This window comes from Dermochelys coriacea, chromosome 1 (genome assembly GCF_009764565.3).
Source record: "Dermochelys coriacea isolate rDerCor1 chromosome 1, rDerCor1.pri.v4, whole genome shotgun sequence".
NCBI classification, from domain to species: Eukaryota; Metazoa; Chordata; order Testudines; family Dermochelyidae; genus Dermochelys; species Dermochelys coriacea.
In genome coordinates this window covers 99,980,095-100,003,874 of record NC_050068.2, presented here as the reverse complement: position 1 = coordinate 100,003,874, position 23,780 = coordinate 99,980,095, and the positions used below count along the sequence as shown (strand labels likewise).

The 23,780-nt window shown below is 44.0% G+C and overlaps 2 protein-coding genes across 2 annotated transcripts; one reads left to right on the top strand and one right to left on the bottom strand.

Annotated features, from left to right (window-relative positions):
* Nucleotides 1–454: 454 nt before the first annotated feature.
* Nucleotides 455–5,842, bottom strand: ZIC2 (Zic family member 2). Its single transcript, XM_038414524.2, has 3 exons — nucleotides 3,881–5,842; nucleotides 2,027–2,190; nucleotides 455–1,752 (listed from the first exon to the last, which is right to left on the bottom strand). Exons 1-3 carry the CDS (start codon nucleotides 4,878–4,880, stop codon nucleotides 1,489–1,491), a joined length of 1,428 nt encoding a protein of 475 aa, XP_038270452.1. The 5' UTR covers nucleotides 4,881–5,842; the 3' UTR covers nucleotides 455–1,488.
* An 8,895-nt stretch (nucleotides 5,843–14,737) lies between these two features.
* Nucleotides 14,738–22,969, top strand: ZIC5 (Zic family member 5). Its single transcript, XM_038369206.2, has 2 exons — nucleotides 14,738–16,033; nucleotides 21,246–22,969. The coding sequence occupies exons 1-2, from the start codon at nucleotides 14,809–14,811 to the stop codon at nucleotides 21,689–21,691; spliced, it is 1,671 nt and encodes a 556-aa protein (XP_038225134.1). The 5' UTR covers nucleotides 14,738–14,808; the 3' UTR covers nucleotides 21,692–22,969.
* The last annotated feature ends 811 nt before the right edge of the window (nucleotides 22,970–23,780 follow it).

The window sequence follows — 23,780 nt, the reverse complement described above, 5'->3', positions numbered from 1 at the left end:
GGTGTGCGCTATTTTTGGTCCTTCTACAAAAAGAAGTAATGTAGATCATAAATATAATATTGAGTAAAACAGATGACAAATGTGTACTTTCCTGAGGAAAGCTGGAGATATCTTACATTCAATGTAAACATATACCCAAGGGCTATAAATATATATGCTATATGTAGAATACTTGAAAAGCTCACTCTTATTGTCACCACAGGGCTTTCCAAAATGTTATTGTTTTATTGGCACATAATGTGAGGGTTTGTTTGTTTGTTTTTTAAAGGGATCTTTTGGAGGATAATTAACTATCATAACTGAAGAAATTTTATTATTTCAAAAAATTTACCCTGAGGTGATTTTGCTAGTTTTTAAAAAAATGTTTTGCACATTCTAGCCACATTGATTTTCATTCTTTAGGTGAAACCTACACAGTTAAAGAAAGCCTTTGGACGTAAAAAGAACCAGTACATGCAGTTTCAACACATTTTATTATATTTCTGTATGCATTACTCTCAAAACATATCACAAGAAATGATGAAACCACTTAAACCTTCAAATAAAAAATCTGAAACAGTTTATGCTCACAATTGTACATATTTATAGTTAAGAAACATTCTTTATAAATACTGTTTCCTCTGTAGCAAGTTAATACCATAATTTAATTACAAATGGATAAATATGGTAACAGGTATTTACAGAAGGAAGGGTGTTATTAGGGATAAGCTAACAGCACGACGTTTATTTTTCCTCACAATCTTCCAAACAGGAACTATCAAATTGAACTTGCAAAAGCACTAAAACATCACATGTAAACCCAGCTAACAGAAAAATACATTCACAAGCGTTGTTGGTGTGTGTGTGTGTGTGTGTGTGTGTGTGTGTGTGTGTGTGTGTGTGTGTGTATATAACAGAATGGAGACTTTGGCACAGTTTTCCCCCCAGTCTATAGTTGAATTAAGTTTACAATCAAATTGCCTCTTTAAAAAGAACACAATATCCATTATCACAATTACAAAAGAACCCATTTTCTTCCACGTTACTTTTTTTTTTTTTTAAATGGATGAACTAAAAAGAGAAAAGAAACGAAAAAAGTCCATCACTTTTTGGGGATGGGGATGGGAGAGAATCAATCCGTAGTTTACAAATGGGACGAACTTCTATACACTAAGAATCGAATAAAACTTCGTTTACCACCTTGAAGGAGGAAGGTGGAGTCCTCTATAGACACAGCTGGACGGTGCTGGGGCAGAGGGAAGGGGCGGGGACGGGGGACGGGACGGGACAAGAAGAGTTTAGCTGTGGGGGATTTTTTTGTTTTGGAGGCTCTGGCGGGGATTTGCTCTCCTGGGCTCTAGAGCCCTTTGAGTTGTTAATCCTTTCGCTGGCTAAGAATTAAACCCAAACCACGCAGGATCCAGCACCTTCCCGGAGTGTGTCTGCTTCTCCCTCCTCCGCGGCGGGGAGGGCAGGCGCGGGGGCCTCGCCCAGCAGTCCGGCAGGGCCCTACACGTACCATTCGTTGAAGTTGGAGGAGAGGCCGCTGTGGCTCCCGCTGGCTCCTCCACCCCCGCCGGCTCCGCTGCCGCTGCCTCCCCCGCCGCCGCTGCCTCTGTGCACCGCAGACACCGCGGCCGCCGCCGCCGGGGACAGGTTGGTGGTGCTCTGAGTCTCGGCGCTGGGGGACACCAGGCCCGGGGGGGTGGAGGACTCATAGCCCGAGCTGGCAGCCGGGGACGATTCGGAGCCTTGAGGGGAAGATTCATGGACCTGGAAAGCAAATGCAACAAGACAGGGTGGAGTAAGTGTCCCTGTGCGCAAGGCACTGCCAGCCAGAGCTCGCACCACCCTCGCAGGGCCAGCGCACTGCCAGGCACCCCGGCGCGGCCTCCTGTGCCAAGCAAAGGCTCCCTGGCTTTACAACCTGGTGGTGAGGCGGCGCCTGTTTTTATTTCCCTTCCCAATAAAGAAAACGCGAGCTAAACCCTTCTCCCAGACCGACCCCTCAGAGGATGTCAGCTGGAAACGCGGCAATGTGTTATACCTTCATGTGCTTCCGCAGAGAGCTGGGGTGGGTGTAGGATTTGTCGCACATTTTGCACAGATAGGGCTTATCTGAAGTGTGGACATGCATGTGCTTCTTCCTATCGCTGCTGTTTGCAAAACGTCTGTCACAGCCTTCAAATTCACACTGGAAAGGCTTTTCTCCTGGAAGATAAACAATGAGGAATCGGTTATAGTAAACCATCAACTTGGACTTCTCCCCGACTTATTCCACAATAACCCACAAATGCCTGCCTTAAAATTGGGGTACAATGGAAGAATTTTTCCCCCCCTCTTTAAAATTTCTAATGCTTTGTACCAATGTCAAATTCACTAAAATGGTTAACAAAAGATTGATGTCACTGTGTGGATTGTTTTCTGATGACGCTTTGATGTGCAGCTATGAACTAATCACTTCGTTACTGATAAGATATTTTATCATAAAATACAAAAATATTGGAGCCACATCTCGCCATGGCTTTTTAAGCAGGACTCCCCAGTGAAACCAGTAGGGAGTTCTCCGTCAAAACTGGTGAAACGATATGGCTCCAATGAATTTACGGATTTGGTTTGGTTTCAACTGGTGCTATCCCACAATCGGCTCGAAAGCATATTTAAAAAAAAAAAAATCTAGAAGTTTGCACCTTTATATAAAATCCAATATCCTGTTAAACTATAAACCATTAACAAAAGAGTTAAGGCTAGACACATTTTATTTCATGTATGGATCTTAGAAGTAAACACATATCCGCTGGGGGAAACTAAATGTCTGTAAAATACTCCAGTTAATTTTCATACAATTTCTTCACCCTGTTGCCAGAATTCCAAATGCTCAGAGTAATTTGGAGGTGAGAACTCAAACATCCATCCATTTGGAGGGGGAACCATTTAATATTAAATGCCATTAGCACCTAAATTGTTTCTTAAAGACATCCGCTCAGACACAATGACTTAAGTGCGGGCATTTCATGCAAATAAATTTCTCAAATTTTAAACCTTGTTAAAGCTGGTCTCGCACCTAGCATCATGCTTAACACTTAAGAAAACAATTGGCCTATAGATCTTCCCCGTACTCAAGTAAATATTTATAGTCGAAGTTGCTAAAATATTTGGCTGTCTTTTCTGAAATACTCTGGCCCAATTCTAAACTGGGAGTAATAGTAAATGAATAATCTATGAAGCAGGATGATGCGTTTGTTTTGTGGCTGTTCAGCTCACGCAATTTACCACCAGGAAGTGTTGTGTCCTTCTCTCATATCTGACCTGATTTTTGTGTAAGTTTCTGAACCTCAAATCCTCTGCTACCTATTACATAATTTAATAAACTGTTGCAACACCAGCTTAAACCACCTCACGTGAGACTTTAAAAACACTTTCAAAATTAGAAAATTTTATTGCTCTCACTCACACCATTTAAAATTTAATGAAAAGCATTCCCAGAAAGGACATTTCGCCACTTACTACGAGATATTTTTATATTTTAAATACCTATGCACACACACACACACACACACACACACACACACAAGTCACATATAAATATATACATTACTTACATATAGATAATTATGTCAATCCATATTTTAATTGTATTAATTAATATATCTCGCCTGTATTTTACTTTGAAAGGGAAAGAGTGCAGTCAAGTTTTGACATGTTTCCACATTAATAAATGACCACAGAAATAAAGCAATTAGTTAAAAAAAAATCCTTTCAAACTGAAAGAGCCGGAGAAAACACCCCGTGAAACGCTGAAGCATGCTGAAAATGGAAGTCTTTACACACGGGAGCATCTTTAAGTGCATTTTTTAAACAAATAAGCCGTTTTTAAATCTTCGAAACCAAACATAATTACCTGTGTGTGTCCTTTTGTGGATTTTTAGGTTTTCTGATCTGGCGAAAACTTTCCCACAGCCAGGAAAAGGACAGGGGAACGGCTTCTCTCCCGTGTGCACTCGGATATGATTGACCAGTTTGTATTTGGCTTTGAAAGGTTTGCCTTCCCGGGGACACTCCTCCCAATAACAGATATGGTTGCTCTGCTCGGGTCCCCCAACATGCTCCACCGAGACATGGGTGACCAGCTCGTGCATGGTGCTAAAAGTTTTATTGCAACTCTTTTTGGGGTTGTTCAGCTGCTCGGGGTCGATCCACTTGCAGATCAGCTCTTGCTTGATGCACTGTTGTCTCATGTATCGAAAAAAGGCACCTGGGTGGTGATGGTGGTGAGCTGCCATGTTCATGCCCATATTCATATTCATGGGGCCATACTGGTTGTGCAGCTGAGCCGCCGAATAGGGATCAGTCCTGGGGCTAGAGACTTGGCGGTATTGATCCGATCGGGCGAAGACCTCCCCAGGCAAACTCAGGCGCATCTGCCCGTTCAGGACATTTTGGGAGGCGTGGGGGCCGTGCTGGTCGTGAATGGCAGGGAAGAGGATGTGGCTCTGAGCGTCCGTGTGCGGGTGATGGAGGGTCCCGGCCGCAGGGCCAAAGATCCCGTGCTGGCCGCCGGCCGGAGACGAGTCCCCAAAGCCCCGGCTGCGAAACAAGAAGTCCCGGGTGGAGTTGAAAGGCGCCCCGGAATAGGAGCTGACATGGGCGGCATGGGGACCCAACGCTGCCGCCGGGTAGCCGGGAGCCTGCGAGGTGAAAGCCGAGCTCTGGCCGGGGGACAGATCGTGGGCCCCGGGGTTGAGTTTAAAAGCCCCCATGTGGGCTGCCGAGTCCACAAAGGTGTTCTGCGCCGCCAGGCTCAGCTCCCGGTCCTGCATCTCGGCGGCGGCCGAGTGATGGTGCCGAGCGAAAGTGCCCACTCCAATGGCAGGGAACTGGGGTCCGGCGTCCAGCAGCATGGTCCTGCCGCTCCTCTCCGCTTCCTCCCCCGCGGCTGCGCCTCTTCCTTCCCGGGCACCACCCGGCAGCAGCAGGAGGATCCAGGGACCAGGCTTCCCCCCGCTGCACCGAGCCGCAGCAGCAGCCGCCGAGCGAGCGAGCCAGCCACAGAGAGACGAGTCCACAGCCAGGCGGAGACCCAAAGTGTATTAAAGGAGCTGAGGCGGGGGCGGGCGGGCAGGGCAGAGGAGGGGGAGCGGGGGGGAGGGAAGGAGGGAGGGGGGGCAATCGCGTTGCCTTTCCCTGCAACACACACACACACACACACACACACACACACACACACACACACACACACGCCCCCTGCCAAGGAAATGTCACTGCCGCCAACCTCCGCCCTGAGCCCCGCACCCCCAGAAGAGCTGCCCCCTTTTATGCCTCCCGGCTCCCCCACACCTCGCTGGCTTCCCCCCGCTCCTCCTGCGGCTGCGGCTGGGGTGTCCCCTCCCCCTTCCCCCTCTTTTTTTATTCCTCTTCTCGGCTTGGCATTAGAGGTGGCTCACGTAGTAAACTCGCAGGAACGAATTCCCCCAGATGAAGGAATCGGACGCGCCTCTGTCCTCGCTCTGTAGCCTCCTCTCTTTCTTTAAGTTGGGTCTGAGCTGGTGGGGGGGGGGACATGGGGGGAGGGGAGGAGGAGGAAAGCGGCGGGGGGGGGAGAGGCGGATTAAAAACAATAACAACAACAATAAAAAAAAAAGTGATCTCCCTCTCCGGGTCTCCGAGCCGAGCGGGGGTGGGGGCTTAGCAGCAGGACACGCAGCCCCTGCAGATGATCAAGCCTCTCTGGAGCTGCCTGGGGGGCAGTGACCCCTTCTCCTCCTGCGCCTGGCTGCTCCCTCAGTGCGGGGTTTTATTTTCCTCCCGTGTCTCTCCGCCTCTGTTTATTTCGGTGGGCGCTGCTGCTGCTGCTGCTTTTATTCCCCCCCCCCCCCCCCAGCCTCTCCCTCTCTTACTCTCTGACTGGACTGGCAGCTCCTCTTCAAACGCCCCCTTTAACAGCAGCCCGGTCATTCGCCAGGCGCCCGCCCATTGGTCAAACTGGCCTCATCAATCCTGGCGTCCCCCTAAGAGCGGCTAATAGCGGCTCGCGCTTCCCCGGGTCCTTCCCGCCTCCCCCTCCCGCACCGAGGCTGGGCGGCGGCGGCGGCGGCGGCGGCAGCAGCAGCAGCAGCGCCGGGCTCTATCCCTCCCCACCCCCAGCACAACCCCACCCCCGAGCTCGGCCACAGGGAGAGGCAGAGCGGGGCTGCCGCAGCTCCAGCCACCGAGTGCCAGCGAGGCTGGAAACGGGGGTTGTACTGAAACCCTTTTTTCGCTGTTTCTTTTTGCTGGGGGGAAGAGATCGGGGGAAGAGGCAGGGGAGCCGCCAGAGCCAGCCTGCCTCTGCCCCTTCCAGGCTTCCTTCTCGGGGGAAACAAACGAGCAAAACAAGGCGCTGAAAACATGAACACGGGGGAGCGACCTGCTAATACTGCCACTCCCCTCCCCCTTTTCTCTCCTCTGCTGCAAAAGCAAATCCTCCAAATCATCGAAAGGGATAGAGAAAAATCAAATACACTATTGATATCGGCACGGCTGGGGCGGGGGGAAGAGAAAAACACCAAACAGGTCTTTGGTGTTTTAATCCACTTGTCTAGAGCAGAGGGATCAGACTGCCTAGGCATGTGCATTGAAGAGCAGGGGCTATAGGGTTTGATGGTTCCTTTCTAATTTCTAACAATAACCGCAACAACAAAACTTGCTGTTGTTGTTTGAAAACCCTATGATTAGAGGGCAGGAATAATAATGACAATAAATAATAATAATAAAAATTACTAGACACACCAAACAAGTCCGCTTCCCCTCCCCCTCCATGTCTGGCCCCTGGTTGGGTTTGTTTTGCAGTGGCTGGAAAATAATCATGTTGGGGCCAGTATCCAATAAACCAGGCGCTTTTTAAAAAATATATATTTGTAATACTGACCTTTCGGCACTCAACCTGACGTTTACACTCTAATCATCTCTGTAATCACCAGAGAGAATCAACCCAAAATGTAGTGGGTTTTTTTTTAAAGAGGAGGAATAAATACTCTTACCAACGACATTCCTGTCACTCCTCACGTTATTGTGAACTGCATCAAACACAAGTGGACTTTGCGGGGGGGGGAGGAGGATTTTATAATGCTCTGTTGATAGATAGATAGACATTAGAGTAGATAGATGATATTACAGTGTCTAAAGGTATGTGAAATCAGAGCGTTGCAAATAGCTTTTCTCCCCTGATTTGCTTAGATTAGGATCCTCCCCCTCCACTAAATGGTTAAAAACAATTAAAAGCCTGTCTTGGAACAAACTGAAACATAAAAATATCGCTGGGTTTATTACTCTTCGTAAAACGCGAGGGTTTCCTTTATGAATAACAGGAATTCCTTCTAATCTAAAATGATCGTTAAAACCCACAAACTCCAAATGAATCTAGACATATCCCTCTGTTAGCTAAAGCCCCCAGCCCTTCTTCCAAGCCGTCCCTTGGTCATGTAGTCCTACGTGGGAGTGCTGCTCCCCGAAGTTCTCTTTCCAGACTGCAGATTTCGTGCATTTGCAGTGCTTGTATTGAGCCTACAGCCTATATGGCCAGACAGCGAACAGATTATATTGTCGTTTCTCTACAACATTTCAGAAACGAGAATTTAAGGGTTACCCCCTGAATCAGAGCTAGGAGATAGAGCGCAACTTGGAGGTGTAGTCATCTACAGTGTCTGCCTCCAGAAAACCAAATAATCACAAACACTAATAGCCACATATGCTTACTTATTTAGATCACTTTTCAGCAGAAGAGTTTAAAGGAAGATTCTGCATCTCAGAAAGGAAGAGCCTCCAAAAATGTCTAAGAAAAAATATTGTATTAAACATGTTGCATAGAAAAATAATGTTAACGCATCCAAATGCCTACCTTTCTTTCTTTCTTTCTTTCTTTCTTTCTTTCTTTCTTTCTTTCTTTCTTTCTTTCTTTCTTTCTTTCTTTCTTTCTTTCTTTCTTTCCCATTCCCAGATCACCCTGCTGCTGTATGCTGGCTCTGCGGCTTCAGACGGCTGCATTGGGACAGTTTGGGGAGAATTCGTTAATTCCAGCCGGAGACCCCGCAGGCTGGACTCTCTTTGCTATTCTTTCAGGGCTCCAGTTCTACAGTCTCTGCAGGAAACAGAGGAGCTGATCCAAGTTCAAAGTCATGTCGCCGTCCCCTCTGAGAAGTGCTTTATTTCTCCTCGAACCGCAAAACCGCTTTCCCCCGTGTCATAGGGTGAAAAGGGAAAAAGAGAGAGAGAGAGAGAGGGAAAAACCCCTGCAATCGCTTTCAGGGCCATTGCCAGAAATGCAGACTTAAGCTCATTCTTTAGGGGGAAGACAGCGGCCAGCCAAACTCCCTTCTAAACTGTTTCAGTTAAATAAGTTTTTCAACAGGTTTGCGGAGGTGCCCGCAGAGCAGTGGTGTCAGACCCGCAGAACAAACAGCCGCCTCACATTTCCCTCTTTGTAAGTTTTACGTATTTCTCTTTAAAACTGCATTGCTCTTACTATTACCGATTGCTTATGCAGATAGGATGTGAGAGCAAGGGATTTTTCCTAACTTCGTGTATTGTCTTCGTCTTTTATAATCTTCCTCTTCCTAGGTACCAACGTTCAAGAGGACAGTTGAGTATTAGAACTTAAACTCCGCTAGATTTTTCCTCCACTAGATTGCTGTTTACGTTGGGAAGTGTGGACTAGTTGTATTATAAAAGTTGATCTGGACATGTGCATAGAATGTGTGGTTGTGTGAAGATCAATTTAAAGGCGTGCCTGTACCGTCTATTTAAATGCATATATATTAGGGTTAAGAAAAATGGAATTAGTAATTTAAAGTAGAGATAAAATGAGCAAAATTCTGTATAAAATCCAAGCTTTGTTTCCCAATGGAGGGAAGACAAGAAGTGTAGAGAGGGGAATGATGCTCTGTTTAACCTGAAAAGAACAGAGCAATTTAACAGAATCACTTGCACCGTTGTCTGTATCACAGACACTCATAAATTCAACAAGATCATCAACAGGATATTAAGTTGCAGGTTACCTTTGATTTTGCCGATCTTAGCCACTTCTAGGCCGTTCGACCTATGACCCGTGAAGACCACATGTGTTGTGTTGTAGCCTCCCTCTGTAAAACACACTTTGGAACAAAAGTTCTTTGTCAGAGTTTAATAGAAGTGTAATGTAAAAGAAAAGGGAAATAATGAAAATCTCAGCCAAAGTTGTAACTTTTAAATGCCATTTCTTAAAACCCACTACAACGTATAGGGAACCTACAAAGGCGCACCTTTCTTTCATACCATTAAAATTTATTGTTCTCTCAGTTGTACTTATAAAAAGTTCCTATATAAAAATGAATTTGCCGGTGATTTAGTGATGCAGAGTACAGTGGAGTTTTTTTTTTTTTAGGAATGAAGAATCGGCCAAGTAACAGCGAATACTTGGACAATATTTTTACAGTTGTTATTGTGCTACTGCATCAAATTGAAGATTTATTTTGTCACAGGAGACACTCTGAATTCCCTACCAGACTAGGAGTATTTTTGTAACAGTAAAAATAAAAACACCAAAAACACTAAAAGCAAAACGTTAAACATGAATGTGTAATTTGACTGACATACCTTTTTCACATGGAGGTTGCCTTATAAATGCTAGTGACAGCAGAGCAGCTTTCCAATAAACTGCACTATTATTGCGATAGACTTTGCAATACAATTTATGCTGTCATTCATAAATAACAATGCCATATGGTAACCATATTGCTTATACAAGTAAAGCCGTCAAAATGTCACCATTTGATTTATCTCAACAGCTTCTTCAAACGTTGACGTTCAGATATAGAGAAAAATACGCCAAATTTTGAACTAAATTTAATAGACACCGGGCCATGTAAAACACTATTTACTATTTAAAAAAAAAAGTCTTAGGGAATAAATCAGACTATTAGAACTATTACATGCTTTTACTAACTGGTAGTGTATTGAAAATTATTGCTCAAGTTTTGTTGCCATATAAAAGTATCCTTTAAAGATATCATTGTAGTTCATTCACAATATGTTTATATTATAAATTCTCTTGATTTTTCAAACAATATCATCAATCCTTTATCACAAAAGCATTTAGGACTAAGTGGATACTATTCAATTAAATACACTCAATTTGTATTGTACCATAATGATGACTTCTACCTTCATTTGGATATATGAAAAAGAGGCTATGGAAAGTTGGCGTTTATTGTTAACAGCTGAAGTTTAAAAGAGACACAGCATGTGTAAACTGTATCCAGTTGAGCACTGCAGCAGGGGGAAAAATCTAGAATCCCAAAGTCTGCTGCTTTTTTACCTTTAGGTCATTTCACTACCATGTATTTATTGCAAGAACATATGACGTTTAATCTTAAACTCTCGCACTGCAGTGTGACCAAAAGTAAAATCTCTATGTTCCTTACTCTTTTGTGGTAACCAAAGAAGTCGTACTTCTAGAAATCATTGCTAACAGAGTCCTTTCAATGACTGACTGTACTGTGCATTCCACAAATACATCCATTCTGTAGCAACAGACAGCAATCGGTTTGATCGCATTTTCACTAACTTGCAATACCAACCAATACAACATTTAATAATAAAAAGGCGTGTGTAAACGGAACCCGGTTCTGAAAGAAGCAGAAGGGCCTGTCATGCATAAATGTGTAATCGTAGGTATAATGTACAAACAAATCATACCTTGGCTTCTTTTAGTCAGCTATCTGAATTTCGGGGAAGTGATGGGGTGTGAAACAGGGCATGTGTGAGCGCATGGATAATCTTCATGTCAACAAATACTTTCCGTTTATTGTCACATATGTGCTTGTCAGGGTTCTTTCCACTTGTTCTGTTGGTATCAAATAATTATTACCCATATACTTCACCCATAATGGGATTGTGACTCTTTCTGCACACACATGTTTTCTGATAAGAGTTTTGAAACCATTGGTGCATCAGCCTTGAACTCTGAGGTCTCCACCATTATTAGTGTGAAGAATCTACCATAGAATTAATACTTGAAACCATTTCCAATCTTAGTCTTCCCTCGCAGATACATTTTGTCGCATTTTCAATATCTTGCCTGTCGGAAAATAAACCTGGCATAAAGCACGCCTGACTGGCGATCGGGTGATTTGCGTTGCAATAAACATGGATTTTCCATTCTGAACGTCTTTTCCCTTAGATCAAGAACAAAACTACAAACAAAGCAAAGCTGCCAGGAAGCCGTCCTGTTCACTTCCTTTATCGTTTATAAATTACCTACATCCATCGGAAAGAAACTTGTATCTGTTCAATAATTAAGGTCGTGCAATCAAGCGTTATGCTGGCGTCCCTGTGAATACAGCCTTACAAGGCGCGAGGTAATGGAGCGGGGGAGCACCTTATAAGAACGTGGGGCCGCGCTGACAGACACACCACTGCATGCGTATAAAACTTGCAGAGGTTTAACCAAGTCTGGCGCCGAGGAAAGTTTTGGGGTGTCTTGTTGACTGTTTTGCTAAGAAGTAATCTAATTGGGGGGGCGGGGGAAGGGGTAAAATCTACTTTAATTTTGGTCTACTAATAAGTTTTAAGGACTTGTTGAGAAAAGCTTTAATGTTAATTGTTCCACAGAACATTTATATATGTTATAAAATATTGTTCTCTTTTCCCTAAATATCAATAAGATGTGTATTAAAGGCGATCGTTTATAAATGGCGCTCGTGCTCATTAGCATATATTTACATAATGCAAATATAGTGATATATTTTGAAGTGGAATCTTTAAAAAATGCTTCAAGGCTTAATAGAGTTCATTATGACTTTTATAAATTGCCATCTGAGCGTTTATTTGTAATATTTATATTGGACTAGTGATTCACCTGTTCACCAGAAATTAAAGGGCCTTTTGGGTTTCTAAAACTCTCTGGAGATGGAGCTGTGCGTGTGTATGGATATGTGTATACCCACAAACATGCTGTGTCTTCGTGATTTTCTGTGTACTCACACACATATACATAAATATAGCACAATATGTATCTTTAGGACAATTTAGGCCTAGTATGAAATCATATTAGTAGTCCTGGATGGTAATTTATTATTTTTATTTTTTTAGTTCCTGCGTCCAAAATCAAAGTACCTGAGCAGTCGCCTACATCTTCCATGGTTTATATTTACTCAGAGATGGACGAATTTTCATGTGATCATTTAAACGTCTTTCTTGTCTATCGGCGTTTTTCTGACTATTGTTTAACCGTAAAATATTTTCTTTATTTTACAGTCCCCATAAAATGAAATTGATCAGGGAGATATATTTGAATTAAGACATATTAAATCGATGACAGATACATATCATGCTGTGTTTAACAAGAGTTGTACAAGGAGGCGTGTACAAGATACCGCATAGTTGCGATACTATTATTCACGTTTACAGCTTCTCCTCCATGCATTCACCCATTAAACCATTAAATCTCAGTAATTCAATAACACAAAGTGCTTAGAATTTTGGTAAAAAGCTATTTTGAAGAGGAAAGGTTTTATTGCATAATAAAAACACCAAGCAGCCCATTTTAAAAGCGAGGGGTTGTTTATTTTTGGTCTTTTCTTCTAACCTGACTAAAATCCCAAATGATCTTCAGGCAAGGGCTGAAGCTCGGTTTTGGAGCAGGTTACAAACGCTTTTTGCAGGTATTCCTGAGTGAAACAAAGCTACAGTAGAGTGCGCTGCGCAAGCCGCAGTGTGATGTAGTGAAATGTAAAGTGAACCCTGGTGTTTCTGAAGTGATTATGGTCCAAACTGCGCTCCCCTTACCCACCCTCAAGCAGGAATCGCAGAATCACCATAGGCTTTCCTTAAACATGTGCGAAAAATAAACAAGCAAAATAACCCGAATTATTACCTAATCGAGAACCCTTTTGTCAGTAGCACTGGTTAGATAGGGATACTCTGAACTAAGATGACAGTTCTCATTTGATCCCCAGTTCAAAGTTTTCTCTCATAAAGTTAAAAAGGAGAGTTTTTTACTTGTACATGTACAGAAAACTGAAGGTTACCTACAATGTTTTCGTTTATTTGATTTCTGTATCTAATGACCGCTTCATTGCACTTAGCTTCCGCAGGGACAGGTCACTAAAGAAAGCAAATTATACTGAGTGCAAAATGTACGCCAAGCTTAGCATCAACTATAACAGTCATACTAGTTCTTGCTATTTTATATCTCGCTGCTTTAGAAGACAGTAACTTCTTAATTTTATTTGGTTTGCAGAAGAATTCAGCATCGCTTTCCTTGTAGCACACCAAAATAGGGACATCAGCCTTTCGTGTTCAAAGGATAGTCTTTTCACTTTATAATTTATTAAGAAAAAGTTAGCAGATACCCTAGAAGCGAATATGTCTCAACTTCGCTTCACTTTCGAGGACCAGTATTAAAATGTTTGCCATCTCGGCCAAATTAGGTAAAAGAGCCATCTGATTAACACAACCACAACGCTTCGACCTAAAGGAAACTTTCAATATTTTCTTCGACTGTTGTGCACCTGTTTATAAAAATCGATAAGAACAACCAGTTAATAGCTGCCCTTTAGAAGGTTTCACAGATTGTATACAGCACAAAGTTCAGAAGGTCTGAGGCTTTTAAATTTTAAGATCATGTAATTTATCCATTCTATCAAACTTTTAACGCCCTAAAGGAAAAACGAAGACCTATCATTATTTTATTATCTGGTGACTTCATCGGCTATTTTTTCAACGACTCTTCATGTGTTTGGGAGTTTGACTGAAATGGTGAGAAACGAAGGGACCGATCTAGAGTTTTCTATACAATATGCGGATTGTAGGTTCTTTGTAGTGCCATGTGTGAGTGACAAGAGTCTCGAATCCGCTTGTATCCTTCCAGCCACGTTATCTGAGAGGTCTACCGCGCGGTTATGTTGCCTGATTGTGAATAGTAAGCGTTCTTTATCTCTGTATAAAGCTCGAGAATACACGTTGAGCAGACCTTTCCAAAACTCGCTTCTACCATGTGCAACATGCCTTTTATTTGATTGTTTAATGAAAGAAATTACAGTTTTAATATGTGCTGCTTCTGCAGTTAATGTCTTAAATACTGTGCTTTATTCTGTAATCGGTACTTAGAGTGTAGGTTTTGTCTTCCAGTGCTGCATCAAGACATTATTTCCCCGGAATTTAACAATCTCCTATTCAACGAATGGCTTGGCGTCTTTAAACAGTTGCCTGAATCACTGTTCCAATTGGCAGAGTTGTGCTGAACAGAAGAACCCACGAGTAAAAATGCCTGCAGCCTGTAAATAAACACAGAAGCACATTGCTGAGGGAGCCGAATGAGCCGTAAGGATGTGTGTGTGTGGGGGGGGGGGAGGGGGGTGTAAATTGTAAAATCTCTTTCCCAGAAGGGCTGGGAAGCCCAGTGCCCCGTGATTGAGTAAGTGTGTGTGAGAGCGTGTTTGATCCCAGGGCCTTATTTCTACAAGGCGAGTAGCCGGCATGAGACGCTTGGCTTTGGCACGCCGGCTGGCACTCACAGGTTCAGCGCGAACTTTCGGCCAGCCCAACTTTGGGAAAGAAAGCGGAGGGGGAGAGCGCGTCAGGGCGGGTTCCCGCTGAGCAGCCAGCCTGAAAGGGAGCCAATCGCGCTGCCCTGGCCTCTGCCAATCACTCGGCTCGCTCCAATCCCACCGGTGCCATTTCCAAACTCTAGTTCCCACCGTGCCGCTCAAATGTGGTGAGCGCTCTGCCAATCGCTGGAGGACAGAGTGGGGAAAGGAATAAGCGGAGTTAGGAGCGGAGACAAAAGAAGTTAAAGAGCCGCTTAATATATACATGTTTTTGAAGGCGGGCAGAGGGAAAAAAATAACAACAGTGAGTGTAGATGGGCCGGCTTGTGTAGTTATGGAGCCCCCTTTGAGCAAGAGGAACCCGACACTGAGATTAGCGGATTTGGCAGCGGCTCAGCCCCATCCTCATCAGACTATGACAGGCTTCCCGGGGCTGGGGAGCCACCACGTCCACTCCCACCCCGCCGCTCACCTCCACCCTGGGGAGATGGGGAGTGACCCCGGCGTGGCCCTCACGCCATTCGGACCCGAGCACATGGCCCAAGCGAGCGTCCTCAAACTCAGCCCCGCGCAGCCTCTCGCGGCGCATCCCGAGGCGCAGACAGCGGCCGCCTTTGCCTCGCCGGCGGCCCAGAGCGGCGCCGCCGCCGCCGCGGTCAGCAGCTACCCGGCCGGCGCGGCGGCCCCGGCTCCCCACCCGGGCTACGCCGCCAGCAGCGCCGGCACCAGCAGCGCCAGGGACTTCATCCTGCGGAGGGAGCTGCCCGGCGCGGCCATGCACGGGGCGCTGGGGGAGCCGCACCCCGCGGCCAGCTCCCCCCACCCGCACCCCCACCACGGCGTCTTCATCTCCGCCGCCGGCACCTACGGCCCGTCGGACGGGGCCGCGGCCCACCCGGTCTTCCCGGCGCTGCACGAGCAGCCGGCCCCCGGCGGGCACCACCCGCTGAACGGCCAGATGCGCCTGGGGCTGGCGGCCGCAGAGCTCTACGGCCGGGCCGAGCCTTACGGGGCCGCCTCCTCGCTGCACGGCTACGGCTCCCTGGGCTTGAACGTCAGCCTGGCGGCGGCCAGCCACGGGCACCACCCGGCCCCCCCCCACCACCCGGGGGCGGCGGCGGCGGCCTTCCTCCGGTACATGCGGCAGCCCATCAAGCAGGAGCTCATCTGCAAGTGGCTGGAGCAGGAGCCGCCGCCGCCGCCGCCGCCGGCCAGCGCCGCCGCGAAGCCCTGCTCGAAAACTTTCAGCACCATGCACGAGCTGGTGAACCATGTCACCGTGGAGCACGTCGGCGGGCCGGAGCAGAGCAGCCACGTGTGCTACTGGGAGGAGTGTCCCCGGGAAGGGAAACCTTTCAAGGCCAAGTACAAACTGATCAACCACATCCGCGTGCACACCGGGGAGAAGCCCTTCCCCTGCCCCTTCCCGGGCTGCGGCAAGGTCTTCGCCCGCTCCGAGAACCTCAAGATTCACAAGCGCACTCATACAGGTGGGTATTTCCCTCGCTCCCTCGGTGGGGTTGTTTTCTTTTCCTCCTCTCGTCACGCGGCCATTCAAACATGTGACTTTTTTTTTCATGAATAAGTAATTCAGGAGCACCCAGGGCACGTTCACACACAGACACCCACACCCACACCCGCTGTCTCTCTCGCGCACACGCACAACCGCACAGCCAGACCCTAGACCTGCAGCAAAACATTCAAGCCGATAAACACCTACAGCTAGGAAATTAGGCAGGGCCTGGGAAACAGCAGGCCCGGAAGGAGGAGGTGAAGACCAAGGCCAGTCTCGCCAGGCCCCGCTTTCCCTCGTGGAATAGGGGGACAGGGGATCTCCCACTGCAGACCAAACCCCACCCCACCCGAAAATACCGGGTGGTGTTTCCGCTTCTGCGCTTCTGGAGGGAGGAGGGGGGCTTGTCCCAGGCAGGGTTTCAACCGAAGGACACACGGGAGGGTTGTCCCAGGCAAAGTTTCATTTGAAGTAGGGGGTGAGGGTTCAGGGGGGTGCAGTTCCTCTTTAAATTGAGCAAACGTGTTTGCTAGGGGCAGTGAAAAAGACTTGACTATAGGGAGTTTCACTGGTTAAATGCTGGTCGTTTAAAGGTTCCAAGATGAGTAACATTTGGTGTAGTTTGTTTGTGTGTGTGTGTGTAAGGAAGTTTCTTATTGTAGTTTTGAGGAGGAAACTTCAAAGCAGCCTTCATCTCTTCACAGCGCAAGTTGTGATTTTAAGAAGACGCCTAAACTAAACGTGGGGAATCGGACACCCTTCACTTGTAGGGTAATCCCCAGTCAGAGTGGGTCCCTCACTAGGGTTTTCTTTATGGGACTTGTGTTGGTTTACATATAGACATTTTAGTTTAGGTCAAAAAAAAAAAACCTCCGAGGAAAATGAACGAAGTTGGGATTGATAGTTGTAGACAAATATTATTCCTTGGAGGATAGTTAAGGAAATGGAGTTTACATAATTGCTTTCTTGATTTATTGTGTGCTGCTGCAAAGAGAAAAACGGACAACGTGCAACGTGTTGTTTCAATGTAAAGCCAAATGGCCCATGGCTGAAAGGATTATAGATTTTATCTACAGAATATGTCAGGCAAGAGCCCAGATGTATGCGCAGAGAGATGGGAACAGGCAGCCCTCGCTGCCCTGGCAGTTCAGTTCCGAGCCAGGAAGGATTGCTCCTGCAGGCAGGCTGACAGCTTTTTGTTAATGGCATTGCGGCCAGAGTGAAATGCTGGAGGCATTTCCGAGAATCCTTGTTACCATACCATGTTTTTGTAATGTATCAGTATCCATCTGTCGCGATGATTTGGAAAACAAAACTTAAACCCGACACTTACAGCACCCCACTAGCTCCTTGTCCCTGTCACAATGCAAGGCGGTGGGGATGGCTCCTGCACGTTAAAAGGGAATGGTGCCAAATCCTAAAAATATGATTTGCGGCTCGGGAGCCTTCTCATATTTCCAGTGCAGTGAGCAGAAGGTTGGAGTGCGGTTGGGGAGGCAGGGAGAGAGAGCGGAGCAGGCTTTTTCATTTATCTTTGTAAAAAGAAACCCTAAACAACAACAAAGGGCGGCCCACAGAGCACGTTTCCCCTTTTGCAATTAAAAGGGCGCTCAGATTTACGACTCGGGAAGCGCATTCCCTTTCCTACCGCTGCTCTCAACTTTCCCCGGGTGGGAGCCCCGAGAGTAACGGTCGACACTGCACAAAATACAACGCCGCTAGAAACATCGAGTTTGGGGACTTGAACCGCCTCGCTGCTACCAGGACCGGTTAAATGCTGGGTTCCGCTGGGTTTAATTCCCACTCTGGCGTCCTGTTTACAAAGCAAGGGGCGATTTTCGGTGTCAGCTCTCCCTGGCTGTTGAGCCCAAGGATCGAGGCGCCTTCTCTTTCTGGTCCGACGGTCCTCAGCGGATGAGTGAGCGGGCCACGGCTGAAGAAAGAGGCGGCAGGGCCTCGGCTCTTGCAGCTTCTCTGGATAGTGACCCCCAATGCAGAGCAGAGAGACATCCAAATGCAGCTGTAGAAACTTAGGGAGGGAGCCGCAGAGTGGGAAATACGCACGATCACTGATCTCTGTGCACTCCAGTCCACAGAGATGCACACGGTGCGGTGTAGCAGCTCTCACACACGCGTACAGAAGTAAATACAAAGATACACCGAGAGACTGGTCTCTGTAGATACCGAGTGGCACGCAACTGTACATAAATATATACAGATACAAAGACACACAGAGATCGATATAAATAAATGTACACATACACGTACACGGGGAGATAGACACACGGAGAGATCGATATAAATAAATATACACTAAAAACACACACAGAGATACAAACAGATACCGAGCCCCACACACAGAGATTTGGAGACAGAGAGCGCGTGCGAGCAGCTCAGATACTAGCACACACCGAAGAGTGGCACAGAAAGAGAGAGAGAGAGACTGACACACATACTGATATCAGAGACACACTGACACACATACACAGAAGCCACCGGGGAGGCCATTGCAGACCAGCAGCCTTCGGGAACGGAAGAAGGAGGATGCAACAGACAAACTGCCCCTTCTGGACAGAAAATCTTCCCTCCAGCATGCTGACGCCCGGCCCAGGGAAGGAGGAAGGAGTGGTTTTTAGGGCGCTCGGGCCAGGCTGCTCTTTGGCAGGACCATCTCATAACGCGCATACACATGTTTGCACAGAAGATATATTTACCTGTTTTAAAGACCCACATCTGAAAGTCAAATGAAAAGATCAGATAATTACCGTAGCCTTGTGTTTTACCTCTTAGCTCTATTTCAACAATGTACAGTTAAAGTGCTCTAAGGATTTACAAATTATTCATTCTTAGTGTCATTGTTTAAAATAACCACAGTACTTTTATGTTTCATTATTAGTGGATTTTGTGCTTTTCTTATAGGCCCCCAGACAGGAGAAATATGTCTATAATTTGGTTCTCTCTCCCCCTTCCCCCCACCCCCTTCTTAAGCTGCACTGGACAATATGATCCCAAACTATTTCGGTCTAATAGCTTAACACTGTAAAGCGTAACTAATCCATTATCTCAAACAAAATATTTTATTGATCCCCGAAGATGTTTGCTTCATCATGTTAATGGAACATATGGATTAAAAAAACGGTGGCCCCTCAACGGGAAAGTGTTTAGCATTATCGCTCTTTGGCAATAAATAAACAAATGTTTTCACAACTGTGTTTTTTGCACAGAAAGAACTTTACAAAGATGCACTTGTGTATCTTCAAATCCTTTTCAGCTAGCAGTGTTAAACTGGAACAATCTGCAAATGGTTAAACTCTGACGTAAAGTCTCCGTCAGAGTACCAAATATATTTGATCACTGCAATCTAGGTGTCCTTGAAAGAACCATTTTCTTTTTCTGAAACACCGATGGAACCAATTTTCAATAACTATTTCTGTGTCTGATGCAAATAGTACAAATCGGTTTATCTGTCAAATAGCTTTTCTTAAGAATTTCCGGAATGCACATTACAGTCGGCTATGTAACCCTAACAGTTTTGTAAAACAATACGGATGTAGCGAAATTTTCCAATAGATTCGCTATTTTTCAGTTAAAATGAACAGATAAAGTGACTTCATCTATGTTGTGAGATCCTTTTCAGTGGGAAGTGTGAGTGCGTGAGCGCTTATGTGTAGACGAAGACTGCGTTTAAAAAGTACCAGCGTGGTTTTCTTTATCAACATAATTTCTGGGGTAGGAGAGAGATAGTAGTGTTTGTTTTGTGTGGAGCTAGACATTTGATGATAATTGTGACTAAGCGCAAATGTATCGGAACGATTTCAAACTGAATAACTTGATTTGGAATTAGAATATAGAAAGAAATGTTTGCATAGCATTAGCAAAAAAACAAAACAAAACAAAAAGACTATCAAAAGTGTGCTTGTTTTCAATTCATATTTTATTGTAAGGTTATATAATTATACAAAAAGTACTGACTAACAAGGTTTTCTCCAATAAAACTCGAAGTGCTTCCATTGCGGGGCTAGAGTACATTGTTATTTTTGAAAATGTGGAACAAAATATATATGAAAGTATGCATCATACATAATATGGCATAAAATTTCAGCATTTTAAATAATTGTTTGCAGTAATGGTGTTATGCATTTTAGAGATATTTAGAGATTCACGTGTAGTATGACAGAGAAAAAAAGTTACTCTTCTAAATTATATTCCATTTGTAATAAAATGATATGGCACATTTTTCCCTGTTATCTCAATAATAGGCATTTACACAACCCTGATTCAAGAACTATGGGAAAGAGTTTATCTGGAGCACAGCTATATGTAACAAAATACACATGAACCAAAGTATTGTATTACAGGACCCGGTGGAACTTAAAGGTATGCCAGACAAAAAGGCCTGAGGCAGATTTTCACAACCACTTTAACTGTTAAGCAATGCGTAAAGCTATTAAAATAGATTTGCTATAGATTTTTAGACACAAATTAGCCTCAGGTAAAGAGATACCGTAATAGCAGTCCACTGTTGTCATTATTACTGTCTATTGCTATTACAGTATATTATTCTCACTAACGTGCAGGTTGTGAATAAAGGTTGATAGATATTGGTCTACATTTAAAATATGGTCTGCAAAAATCCGACGTCATGGTTATGTGCTTAAACAGGTGTTATTTGTATTTCCGAACAAGAAAGATTCTCCACATACTATAAACCATTGTGAAAGGATTAGGACAAGATGTGCCAGTCTATAGACAAAGCCACCCCTAGATGATAAATGTATTGATGGGGGTAGTTTTGTTTGTTATATGCATCGTTTGAATTTTTCATTTGCAAGAGAATTTTGTGCAAGAAAAAAGTAGACACTTCATGGTTCTGTCTGAGTCTTTTTGAAAATCATAGTTAACATTTCACAGTTTACAAAATATTATTCATTTTACACCAGTGCAGTTTGAACTCTCCGGCAGGTATAGCCTTATTTCCCAACCATATCACGAGTCTCCTCATGACAAGCACAGAAACGATTTGCAGTGAATTTTCCCATGGGGACCGTGTTTTATAAGAGCTGTGAAATGTTCCACTTAGTGCTGTTGTTGTTTGTTTTTAAACTAACCATAGCTCTGACCTGTAATTTAAATGACCAAGTTTTGGGATTTCTCCCCCAGAAGATAATTATTAATGTTTTCAATTGTAGGAGAGAAGCCTTTTAAATGCGAATTTGATGGCTGCGACAGGAAGTTTGCCAATAGCAGTGACAGAAAGAAACACTCCCATGTCCACACGAGTGATAAGCCATATTACTGCAAAGTCAGAGGCTGTGATAAATCTTACACGCATCCCAGCTCTTTAAGAAAACACATGAAGATACACTGCAAGTCTCCACCACTTTCTCCTACCCCTGGATCTCACGGTTATCAGTCTGCAGGAACCCCTCTAGGTGCTCCCCTTTCCCCTGCCCAGGACTCAGCCAGGGGCCGCTCTGCCAATCTTTCCCCTCAGGTCACCAACCTCAATGAGTGGTATGTCTGTCAGGCCAGTGGGGCTTCTAATAACCTTCATACACCTTCCAGCAATGTAACATCCTCTGGATCTGAAGATGAAGAGGCTTATAGAAACTCTGATACCAGAACTATCCATTAGAAGAAAAACAACAATAAGAAGTTTCTGACTTGGGAGTACTTGGACCATTCTCCTGAACTGTAATGACACAAAGCTTGAAATAAATGGATGGCATAGAATTGCCATCATGTTGAATTACCACTATTTATTCAGTATATAAAACCCTATGGTGTTTGTACACTTAACTAATTTAATTAAGACACTTGGACCTTTTTATAAAAAATAATAAATGAAAATACCAAGCTGGACTATCTCAGTGAACCAAGTTGCTTATTTGCAGGTATGGGGAAGATGCCAAGGGAACTCAATGGAAAGATCAGTTCATCAAGATTATACACTGCCAATGCCAATGCAATAGTTCTAAAAAAGAGAGAGAGTAAGAGTGTTCATTATGTAGCCTGCAAGCTGATAGGGCCTCTCCATTTCCTGGAGTGGCTCTTAAATACTTTAGATATCATTCTGGGGGCTTCTTAACAGCTTGAGTAGGCCCCAATTCCTCAATGGCCTCTTAATTGTAAACCACCACCACCTGCTGAATTTCCAACAAATCGTGGACTGGTTACATATTAAAAAAGGGGTTTTTTTTCCCTCTTTCAGTTCAGATCTTTTATAATTTTTGCTTTTTATTCTGAGTCCTTAGATTTCACCCAAATCTGATATTTTATACCTAGGCTAGTTTCCTTATCCCTTAGCTGTATACGATGTGAAAATGGTTTTTAAAAAAGAAAAAAAAAGATGCAGCATTTCTCTTAACATTTCTCCACAATTTTGTATCATTATGAGTCTTGAGACTAAAATGGAGAATAAAAGAAAACCGCTGCTATCTGACAACTGTGATATTGTGATTTTTTTAAAATATAGCACACAAAATTCAAAAGTGAATTCAGTCCTCTTTAGCAAAGTTTGTTTAAAAGAGAAGATCCTGCATCTTGCTATGTCAGCCCATGTGTGTAGTAGAGTTCGTTGTTAGGTCAAAAGTGCTTTGGACATCAGAGCCATTATTACTTCAAAATCTTCAAGTATGAGAAGCTGTGACACTGTTGTGAAAGCAGATATTTTAGACCGATCAATCTCCTTTTATACCATTGTGGATACTCATTTGAAAATGCTTTATTTTTTTCAACATCTAAAACCATGATTGTATTCATTCTGCCCCCTCCCATGCAATCCACAAATGACCATGTATAGGATGACCATGTGGTAAGTTACATTAAAAGAGGAAAACAATTATCACAAATATTAAAATCTAAAAGGTTTGTAGTTGGAGCAAAAAAAAAAAAACAACAACAAAAAACAAAACTGATGAGTGCATGACCTTTGGCATAGCTGTCAAGCTATTAAAGAAAAAGGTCAGGGAACGATGACGATAACTCTTAGTCAATTTATTTGCGGTTGGTAGGACACACTTCCCATGCAAAATGTTAGTCCATCATAAACATCATACAAATAAACTAAAGAGCACTAATTTATCCTCAGAGACCCTGAATACATAAACAGGTAGCCTCCCCTCCCACAGGGTTTGTAGAAATTTGTTTTGTGTGCTGTGACTGGTTGATGTAGTCTTGTCATTGTTAATAACTTGTATCTGAATCCTATTATTTTGTACAGTTGAATTAATTTATTTTCGGACATCATCCTTTTCTGGAAGAGTACAGAACACACCAAAGAATTATATTATTAATTTTGGTGATAGATTGTTGTTTATGATTCCGTGGTTTGTTTAAAAAAATCATTATATTTTTCAGCTTACTTGAATGAACAATGTAATGTGAAAACAAGCTCTTCCTGCATGTCTTCTGTGCAGTGTGTTGGTGATGATATATATAGTTTATAGAGATATTATATTATTAGTACAGTGCATGGTGCTGTCAATCTGGAAGCCTTTAAACGTTGTCTTCATATTGTTATGGTGAATTTAAAGATACAGACATTCCTCAAAAAACAACAAGAAAACTTGAATAGAAAATAATTTTTAAAGTTTATTTTATTTGCTTTTTTCACTTTCAAAGCCCGTTCAAATAAATAGAAAATGATAAAGTAAGGTATGGACTTTTTAAGGATAATTTATGTAATATAATCTTGTTAGAAATAATTTTCTTACTGATTTATA

Coding starts and splice junctions, on each gene's coding strand:
- ZIC5 (XM_038369206.2), top strand. CDS start 14,809: ATGTTTTTGAAGGCGGGCAGAGGGAAAAAAATAACAACAGTGAGTGTA. Junction 16,034..21,245: donor TCACAAGCGCACTCATACAG/GTGGGTATTTCC, acceptor TTTCAATTGTAG/GAGAGAAGCCTTTTAAATGC.
- ZIC2 (XM_038414524.2), bottom strand. CDS start 4,880: ATGCTGCTGGACGCCGGACCCCAGTTCCCTGCCATTGGAGTGGGCACT. Junction 2,191..3,880: donor CCACAAAAGGACACACACAG/GTAATTATGTTT, acceptor TTTATCTTCCAG/GAGAAAAGCCTTTCCAGTGT. Junction 1,753..2,026: donor CTCTGCGGAAGCACATGAAG/GTATAACACATT, acceptor TTTGCTTTCCAG/GTCCATGAATCTTCCCCTCA.